This window comes from Asterias amurensis, chromosome 12, assembly GCF_032118995.1.
Source record: "Asterias amurensis chromosome 12, ASM3211899v1".
Taxonomy (NCBI): Eukaryota; Metazoa; Echinodermata; class Asteroidea; order Forcipulatida; family Asteriidae; genus Asterias; species Asterias amurensis.
Genome location: NC_092659.1, coordinates 1,412,364 through 1,422,734, shown reverse-complemented (window position 1 = coordinate 1,422,734; position 10,371 = coordinate 1,412,364). Strand labels below are relative to the sequence as shown.

Genomic DNA, 10,371 nt, shown 5'->3' with positions numbered 1-10,371 from the left:
ACCCCCCCCCCCCTAAAATCCTCAAAAGAATTTTTGGGATTCCCAGAACAGAAATAAGACACAATAGGAGCAAGGTCAACTCTAAGCCACATCGATCGGCAAATGCATTTAAATGTCTGGAGGTTATAAAGTGCATGCTATATGTGATCCCAAAGAAACCATTGAGAAAGGGTGGTCCTTGGTCCATTAATGAAAGACCTCTGTGGTTATTTCTTTTGCTACTTAATGCCCAAACAACAATGTTATAAACTCCAGCTTGTACAGAATAACCCAACTGCTGAGACTAAACTTTTGAACTCTGACACAAGAAAATGTGAAAAGTTTGTTTATCACTTGTGTTGTTAACGACCTCTGGACTCGAACTCGCAAACATCCTCCTGACTATTTTGAGCCTGATTTCACAACGACTAGAATAATAATTGTTGTATTCTATTTACTGAATTAAAAGTCCTTGATTTGTGAAATTCATTACATTATTTGTTTGTGTGCGAGAGATTTGCTGTAGCTAACTTTTTGCTTATAATATCACCTTGTGGGAGTTTGCTGTTCCTTTGACAGGAGGATCATAAACTAATACAGAACATGGAGGTAGAAATTTCATGCAACAGCCGTCTGTAACCAAACACTCCAAAACCCCTATGCGTTTGTATACAAATGAGCAACACTTTGCGAGCTGACCTGGAACTTTGCTGTTGACTAACGAAATCCCCGGGCTTTACAATGGAAAACGGCCGTCGGGTTTAATCTTGATCTGAAACTATTGAGCCCACACAATATATTGGTCAATAACATGTTTGCGCAATGGTTGGGTTATCTCTGTTTTTTTGATCGCAGTTCTACAGCTGGTGAAAGAACCAACCTTGTTTTGATTTCACAATCCGGCAGTGGACTTCGGGGTTTAAACGTTGTTTCTTGGTAGCTGGCGGGACCTGTTAGAGCATAGAGCAAGGACCAAGGTTAGGGGTTTCTATTGCTACAAATTTGTGCCAGCAATTTGACGTTCATTTGTAGCTTCTTCCTTTCAGCATTAACCTTCGGGCTCGAAACAAAGACCCTGACGGTGAACACTAAGCTGCCTTTTTGTGGACGAGTCTTCGATTTGGTGAAGGTCAAAACGTCATCGATTCTTTCATTATCGTCTGGATCAGTAGAGAAGACGGAGGTGTAAGTTTTGGTGAGTTTGATTTTTAATTAATTTTAATGACTATGTATTTTTTAAAACAACGAGGCTGACAAGTCGCCTATCAGTTGCACACAGACAGCCTGATTCTATTTAACTGATATTTAAGTTTGCTGACAAGAAAACCTACTATAAAGAGCAGCCTCAATTGTTAAATTCGGTTTTGTGAGGCACTCATTTCAGTGGTGATTGGAAAGTATCTATTGCAAAACGAGTTGTTAAAAAAAACTGAAATTTGACATAGAGCCCCTCTCGTAAACTCTAATTTGTGACTGTCTTAATATGTCTGTGGAATAGCTCTTCTTAATTTTCTTTATTCAGTTATGTTCTCGTTTGTTTGTCATGCCCTCAAAGGCTGTTGTGAGCCAATTTATGTGAATGTGTGATGTTTTACTGCCGGTCATGGAAGTTGTCAATTTTGACTTTTAACTGTTACTTTAGTCCGTTATTGATTGATTGATTGATTTGGTGCAATTGCACAACACTATGCCAATATGCAATTTGTTTCCCTCGTGAAAATACTCAAAAATGCATCATTGTGGAGTATATTGTGTAGTTCTTCCCTTTGTCCCTGTACTGAACAGTTTCCCATATTAAAAAAAGCACCCACGTCTTGAGAATTTCCCCATTGGAGCCCCTTTGTTCTTCCATGTATTGGTTTGTTCTTTGGCCTATACTAACATTCCTTTTCCCAGTGGTTTCACTTTCTCTATGGTTCTTGTTATTTCTCAAAGTATTCTATTCTAGAACGATTTAAGAGCTTAAAGCCACTAGACACTATTGGTAATTGTCAACGACCAGTCTTCTCTCTTGGTGTATCTCAACATATGCATGAAATAACAAACCTGTGAAAATTTGAGCTCAATTGGTCGTCGAAGTTGCGAGATAATAATGAAAGAAAAAACACCCTTGTCACACGAAGTTGTGTGCGTTTAGATGGTTGATTTCAAGACCTCAAGTTCTAAACTTGAGGTCTCGAAATCAAATTCATGGAAAATCACTTCTTTCTCGAAAACTACGTAACTTCAGAGGGAGCCGTTTTTCACAATGTTTTATGCTATCAACCTCTCCCCATTACTCGTTATCAAGTGAGGTTTTATGCTGATAATTATTTTGAGTAATTACCAATAGTGTTCACCTGTGACCGGAGAGTTGTGGACTTCCAACTTGTGGTATTTTGGCTGACATTGATAGGCCCTGAAATAAATGGTCCTTATTGGCGCTAAACACAGTAGCCAAGTGTGGTTTCCGAGTTCCGGAGTTATGGTAGGCCCCTATATTCTGTGAACGGTGAATGGAATTAATTGACCGATTGGTTTACAGTTTATTGAGTCGTTTTCGTTTTATCAGATCAGTAACATAGGCCTATGTTCAGTTGTTCATTTCATTAAATGCAATGGACACTAATGGTAATTGTCAAAGACTAGCCTTCACAGTTGGTGCATCATAACATATGCATAAAATAACAAACCTGTGAACATTTGAGCTCAATCGGTCATCGAAGTTGCGAGATAATAATGAAAGAAAAAAAAAACACCCTTGTCACACGAAGTTGTGTACGTTTAGATCGTTGATTTCGAGACCTCAAGTTCTAAATTTGAGGTCTCGAAATCAAATTCCTGGAAAATTACTTCTTTCTCGAACACTATGGCACTTCATAGGGAGCCGTTGAGTAATTACCAATACTGCCTTTGAGTAATTACCAATTACTGCCTTTAATAAGCATACAGGGTTGGTGTAGATAAAACCATTGTTTAAAGGCAGGTGGACACTATTAATTGGTAATTTCTCAAAATAATTGTAAGCATAAAAACTTACTTGGTAACGAGCAATGGAGAGCTGTTGATAGTATAATACATTGTGAGAAACAGCTCCCTCTGAAGTAACGTCGTTTTGGAGAAAGAAGTATTTTTCCACGAATTTGATTTCGAGACCTCAGAATTAGATTTTGAGGTCCCGTAATCAAGCATCTGGTAATCAAGAATCAAGCACACAGCTTCGTGAGACAATTAAAAGGTCATTTTCTCCATTATTATCTCGCAACTTCGACGACCGACTGAGTTAAACGTTTCACAGGTTAAATATTTTGTGCAAATGTTGAGATACACCGAGTGAGAAGACTAGACTTTAAAAATTACCAATGTCCAGTGTCTTTAAACTTTAAACCATGTTTGTATGAGAGATGCCAGATTGGCGTGTATATCTTCTTGTGAGAGTTTGTCAAGATCATCTAATTAACAAACAAACAATCAAACAAACAAACATACCCTGAACTGTCGGCCTTGCCGAGGTCTAACAAATTCCAAATGAAAATGCGTGTTCGCGCCAAGCACAACTCTCAGCCAATGATAGGTCTTCCCTTGACCTCGGTGAGGGCGCTAATTGCTTGTGTGAAGTCACATGCAAGTGCTCTTCTGTGTGACCTTGCCATTGCAGAAACTATAAGATATGTATTACAATTTGTACCTACAGTATACAAATATTACACGCACAGGGGTTGTTTGTGTCATCTGTGTAAACTAAAGCTATCCATCTTATTTACATTTGGGTTTATTTCATCACCTTTGTCCCGTTGATTTCTTCAGGTGTAGCCCACTCCCTAACAAAGTTAACACGCATCAGCTTAAAAGTAATCCATTCAGAAACTGTAATCAATGTTCACGATATGAGATCAACGTGTCATACGAAATACGCGGCAGTCAATTTCTTAGTGAACTTTTAAGTTTGCTATAGTAAGTTTTGATTGAACACAATTATGAACGATAACTAATCTAAACAGGGGTGGATTTCACAAAGGTAGTCCTAACTTAGGACTAGTCCTAGGCAATGCTAAGAGATAGGACCAGTCCTAAGTTAGGATGAGTTACTGGTCCTAACTTAGGACTGGTCCTATCTCTTAGCGTTGCCTAGGACTAGTCCTAAGTAAGAACTACCTTTGTGAAATCCACCCCTGCACCTTATGAAGCAAATAGGGAAAATGAAACCCACATTTTTGTCACAAGTTGTTGGAAAATGGAGTTTTGGCTCAATATTTGCTCGTAGAAATTGCACACAAAAATGCATTGCACTTGGTTGGATCATTCTTTAGAGTCAGTGTTGTGGCGGAGCGGTTAAGGGCACCGAACTCGAGCTGTGGTGTTTCTGATCAGCAGAGTGTGGGTTCGAGTCCATAACACTGGTTTCCTTAGTTAAAGCAAAACACTTTACTATTACTACTTTGTCCTTCAAGGATTGGTAGTGCTCGAACCCACTACTCTTATAGTAAAAGGGTAGGGGAAACCGTGTTCCTGGTCACCACATAGAGCACACGTTTTAAGGTTTCTTCAGGCTTGCGAGATAAGTGATTAATTTTCACTTTATAATACGAGGCATCCTTGGTTTTATTACCAGCAAATAAACGAACTATGAACTCCTAGCTTTTATTTAATACAAGTAAAGATATAATATTTGTATTCATTATCTCCCCACCGTATATGAACGTTTTGTAATCGTTTTTTTTATATATATTTTTTAGTAAAAAACCTTAGCTTACATTACAAGATGGGTAAGGTTTCTATTCACTTTCTCCCCACCGTATAGGAACGTCTTGAAATCATCTTCTCCAATTAACCATCGTCATGGATGCTGCACTCATGGTCGAGTACTCAAAGGAGATGAAGAAGTTAAAATCTCGTGTGGACACCGCTTCAGTCTCCTTCAGAGTCAACTTCTTAGAGTCCTGGACCCGTCTTCTCGAGGCCCTTTCTTGTCTCCACTACATCACTATCTTTATCTTCCTTGGTCACGTCAGTCTTGGCATCCTCATCCTCCTGCTCTTCACTGACTGGTACTGGGTGACTCTAGTCTACGTTGCTTGGCTAGCCTACGATTGGAACTCACCGTGCCGCGGGGCAAGGGGCAAAGTATGGTTAAAAAGCTTTGAGATATGGAAGAGGGGGCGAGACTACTTCCCGGTAAACCTGGTGAAGACGGCCGAGCTGGACCCGTCTAAGAACTACCTCATGGGGCATCATCCTCACGGTGTCTTGGTGTTTGGAGCTTTCTTTAATTTCGCTACTGACGCGACTGGATTGAGCACCGTGTTTCCTGGGATGAAAGTGTTCCTCATGACGCTACATCAGATGTTTAAGATGCCTGTATTCAGAGAATATTTCATGTTATCTGGTAGGAAAGATTTTCATTATTATTAATCATTTTAATATAAATCCAAGCACTAAATTTAGCAAAAGGGTATCACAACCCTTTACATCCCTCTGCAGTAACGTAGTTCCTGAGAAAGAGGTAATTTCCCTCTACTCTTGGTAAACATTAAAAGACTTCTTAGTTTATTAATAGACTTCTGGTCTGAAGCCTTTTATTGGGCATCTGAAAACCCACAACTTTGTGCAACAAGGGTGTTTTTCTTACACATTTCTTCAACTTCGATGACCAATTGAGTCCAAATTTTCACAGGTTTGTTATTGTATGCATATGTTGGGATACACCAAGTGAGAATACTGGTCTTCAACAATATTAACAAAGGTTTCAAGTGCCTTTAATCAAAAACTGTCGAAAACGAGCTTTAAAACATTTTTCATGGTTTTTCTCCCCAGGTTCCGTAAGCGTACGGAAGGACAGTATAGAGTGGGTCATCAGTCAAAATGGCGTCGGTAATGTCGGTGTAATAGTCGTAGGTGGCGCCCCAGAAGCTCTTGACGCCCATCCGGGAGTTCATCGACTAAGCATCAAGAACCGAAAGGGATTCGTCAAACTAGCCCTGGTTCATGGGTAAACAAAAACAAGTTATTGATATTTGTGCATAAACTACTCTAGATTAAAGAAATTATTACATGTTCTTTTCAAGGCACCAGCCTGTGGTGCTGCATTGACCTCCTTCAAACGCCCCCTATTGTTACACTTTAAAAACTTCCGGGTCAGAATTGACCAGGAATCTTGGTCTCTAAGGAGCCTGACCCATTTCTGGATCAATATGACCCGGAATCTGTAGAAAATACTACACAGAAATAGATCAAACTGACCCGAAATTCTCGTCAAAATCTCTCTCTCTCGTTTCCCCCTTGTTCTTCCTTTTTTCCCACGGGGCCCCGGGGGTAGTCTGACCCAGAAATTGGTCAACGGGCCGCCGAGACTCGGGGAATTCTGGTCAACTCCGACCCGGGCGTGTAAAACAAATTGCTTCAGCAAAAATGAAACAAAAGATTGTATTGATCAAATAAATTTAACTTTCTATCTTTAAAGAAATCAGATATAACAATCCAAAACAATACTTTTACAATAATGAAAACTGTTTTTAAAACCCTTTTCTTTTTTCCATTTTTTTTTTCAACAGAGCTCACTTGGTGCCAGCGTACAGCTTCGGTGAGAACAACGCATATGACCAGATCGACAATGCTCCGGGTACGAGGTTGAGACGTCTCCAGAACGTCATGACCAGAATATGTGGCTTCAGTCCACCTCTTTTCTATGGTCGAGGTTTCTCTATGTTACCGTATAGGACTCCTATCACCACAGTTGGTAAGAATGTTTTCACCTATTTTAACTTAAAGCCATTATACACTCTCGGAACAGAAAAAAAAAAAAAGTTACAAAATTTCCAAATAACTTGCAGGGTTTACAGAAGGTAAAGGTTAAAGACTTCTCTTGAAATATTATTCCATGAAATGCTTTACTTTTTGAGAAAACATTGAAACAATTATCAATTCTCGACAACGAGAATTATACGGATTTATTTTAAACACATGTCATGACACGGCGAAACGTGCAAAAACAAGGGTGGGTTTTCCCGTTATTTTCTCCCGACTCCGATGACCCATTGAGCCTAAATTTCCACAGGTTTGTTATTTAATATATAAGTTGTGGTACACGAAGTGTTGTGGGCCTTTGGACACTACTGTTTACCGAAAGTGTCCAATGGATTAAAGAGCGGGAGTAACCCCATTAATAAGCAATCAATCAATCAGTCAATGTTCATTTATATAGCGCTGTTATCCATGTTCAAACGCGCTTTGATAATAGCAAATGCGCTTTGAGTAAAAGGGTTTTCGGTCTCTTCTTGAAAACTTTCACATTTGGTGAAGTTTGAATGTCCATAGGGAGATCGAAAATTATTGATTTACTCCCAAGTAGGCCTAAAAGTTTGTCAGGCAGGGGGAGGTGTTCTATACTAGGCAAGTATTTTCCAGAACTGCATGTTTCTGTCGCCGGGAAGAAAATGGAAACAATGTGCAAGGCTCCTGGTACTTTAACATATGCCTATATAATTATAGTTTATTCTTCTCCTTCTTTCCAATCAGTGGGCCGACCAATCGAAGTGGAGAAAACTCCAAACCCAACCCGCCAACAGGTTGAGGATATGCACGCCCTCTACGTCAAGGAACTGGTCGAGCTGTTTGAGACGCACAAGAGCAAGTATGGAGTGCCGCCAGAGAAACGCTTAGAAATCGTCTGAGGATGGAGAGCGATATTATTGGTTCCTGTCGTCCAGTTACCCGACCATACAAGGGTGATAATGACATGCTTGTCCTTGGGGAAAGCGCAACTTTATTTAGGCTGGTCCCCTGTCTTAAGATAAAGACAGGCATTGGTCTTACGGGTCCAATGATTTCATTTGATACAATGATTTCATTGGATAACCTTGCTGTGGTGATAGCTTTCCGTAATGTTATGATTGGTCCGAGATGATAGTGTCAGCTGTCGACCGTCTGCATGCAGCGTACATTAAATACGTTTGCAGAATATTGTGTACATCATGTAGTATCGTTTTATTCACTAGTTTAATGTATATGGACGTGTGAATTGACTGCGAATCTTTGTGTGAAATACATGCGAGGTCAAAAGGTACAGTTACAAGTATCCGGACATCCGCTCAGGCTGGTATCTGGCGTAATTCACCAGCCTCGAGGTGTGACGTCAGATGTTCTGGTTGAAATTAATTATGCTGAACTGACTGCAGGACAAATGAATAACCAGCGAAGTATTTTGTGCACGGAGTTTTAAACAGCCATTGCAGCAATGCTCGATGTAAAAGAGACATTCCTGAAGATGTTGTTTGTGAATTTTTGTTTGTCAAACGGTGTGGCACAATTAAGTATTGTTTAAATAAATAGTAAACTTGCGGGTACAACCAATTGTAACCTCTTGTGTGGGAGTGTTGGCTCTGCAGAAAAGAGCCGGTGTGGTCTCGACGTTTCGATCAGTACACTCTGCTCGTCTTTAGAAGAAACTTGTACGGCATATTGGCCTACGTTAGGCTCATGTCAACTTGGTCGTCGGACATGAACGGGTTCTATCCGGTAAAGTGATATTACATTGACTTTCGACTGCTAAACAATTCAGGTCAAATTAAAGGTCTGTATATTTTATGGCTAGCGTATCCTAGAACAACAATACTCGACTCTGTCATTGGGATATAACTTTGCTAAAATAACCTCCATTCTTGATGCCATGAACGAATTCATGTGGAATGGTTACATTCACTTCAGGGAGTAAATTTGTCAGTGGAGAAGTTTTCGTTTAACCAAGCTTAAAAATTGAGAAAATTAGCTGCTGCAGAGTGCTTATAACCCAAATGACGTTGGTTGCCTATAAATGCAAAAATAGGAATGGTCTGATGTTCGATCCTTATAGCACGGTCTTTTTCGGAATTTCGAGTATTCTGGTAAATTAAACACAACACACCATGCCCGAGCATTTAATTTTAAAAACAACTTTTTACCCGCGTTCCAAACTTGCATCTTGTGATGGAAGGAATTTCTGTCCCTTCCCGCAAACAAACTTGTTTATGTACAACAACATTGTCACTGTCGTTATGCTTTTCAATGAGGAACCGTTCTTCTAAATCGATTCAAAATAGGGAATATAAACGTCAGGAATTGTTTTTAGGATGATAATTAGATGAACGGGGGGGGTAAAAATGCCTCCCGCACCCTTTGAAAATTCAGTTTGATAGCGCCCTCTCTTATACGGGAAGGGCGGGCAGAAAACTGGGGTCGCAATCTACTATGACACTGGCCGCTATTTGTATGTTGGAGTGTTATTTGCTTTCTGTTGGTCCGATACTTTCTGTGTTGTTTGAATTTTATTGCTTCTGTGGTGTTTGACTTTGAACTTGTTGATGTCAAACAATTCATTTGTTTACGTATAAGAACACCCGGCGATAGTCCTACCTTGGATTGTTTGCACCTTTACGTTGGTGAAGTTCCTATTTATAGTCTCAGTTATCAATTAATGAAGAAAAAATTTACTAAGTTTTTTTTTATATTGATGCTGAGCTGTGGAATAACAGTAAACAAGATTTTACGTAAAGTACAGAGATCACAAGTTCAAATTTTTAATAGATAAGCTTGTTTTGTTGAAGTGTTTTGGTGAAGTTTTGTTACTGAGTATTATGGGAGACTTGCTGGCATGTTGGGAAATAACAACCGTATTTCTACAGCGCCTAACACCTCCAAAAGAAAGTCTCTCTAAGTCTTAAAGGCAGTGGACACTATTGGTAATTACCCGAAATAGTTTTTAGCATAGAAACCTTACTTGATTATGAGTAATGGGGAGAGGTTGATAGTATAAAACATTGTGAGAAACGGCTCCCTCTGAAGTAATGTAGTTTCTGAGAAAGAATACTTTTTCCACGAATTTGATTTTGAAACCTCAGATTTAGAATTTTAGGTCTCGAAATCAAGCATCTGAAAGCACACAACTTCGTAGGACAAGTGTGTTTTTTCTTTCATTATTATCTCGCAACTTCGACGGCCCAGTTGAGCTCAAATTTTCACAGGTTTGTTATTTTATGCATATGTTGAGATGCACCAAGTGAGACTGGCTGGTCTTCGACAATTACCAATAGTGTCTAGATAATGTTAGGCAAAGTTCGTTGTGAGTGGCCGTAACAACAAAGTTGACCATAGTCTTATAGCAGGGAATCATTAATAATGGGGGAGTTGTTCTAGTAGGCCTTCTAAATCAGGAAAAAACATGTTCATTATTTAAAGTATTTTTTTGTTTTCGACTTTAGTTGCATTCTGTTGTATATTGAAATAAAAAAAGTTTGTCAGTGACAAACACATTTTAAATGGCACTATTGAGTTATTTAGCAATTTTTTTTATTTTATATTTCAATGTGAATGAACTTGAATTTAAAGTGTTGCCCCAAAAAAAGAAACCGAAGTATAAGCACCCTACATAAATATACTGCA

General features: G+C 39.2%; 1 protein-coding gene across 1 annotated transcript; it reads left to right on the top strand.

Moving 5' to 3' along the window:
- The first annotated feature begins 797 nt into the window (after positions 1 to 797).
- LOC139945388 (2-acylglycerol O-acyltransferase 2-like) lies at positions 798 to 10,253 on the top strand. The gene is made up of 5 exons (XM_071942736.1): positions 798 to 1,174; positions 4,760 to 5,344; positions 5,773 to 5,947; positions 6,510 to 6,694; positions 7,474 to 10,253. The coding sequence occupies exons 2-5, from the start codon at positions 4,798 to 4,800 to the stop codon at positions 7,626 to 7,628; spliced, it is 1,062 nt and encodes a 353-aa protein (XP_071798837.1). The 5' UTR covers positions 798 to 1,174; positions 4,760 to 4,797; the 3' UTR covers positions 7,629 to 10,253.
- Positions 10,254 to 10,371: the final 118 nt, after the last annotated feature.

What these genes read in the sequence shown, in the direction of transcription:
- LOC139945388 (XM_071942736.1), top strand. Translation starts at nt 4,798, where the DNA reads ATGGATGCTGCACTCATGGTCGAGTACTCAAAGGAGATGAAGAAGTTA. An exon ending in AAACTAGCCCTGGTTCATGG is followed by an intron (nt 5,948 to 6,509) that starts GTAAACAAAAAC and finishes TTTTTTCAACAG; the next exon opens with AGCTCACTTGGTGCCAGCGT. An exon ending in GACTCCTATCACCACAGTTG is followed by an intron (nt 6,695 to 7,473) that starts GTAAGAATGTTT and finishes CTTTCCAATCAG; the next exon opens with TGGGCCGACCAATCGAAGTG.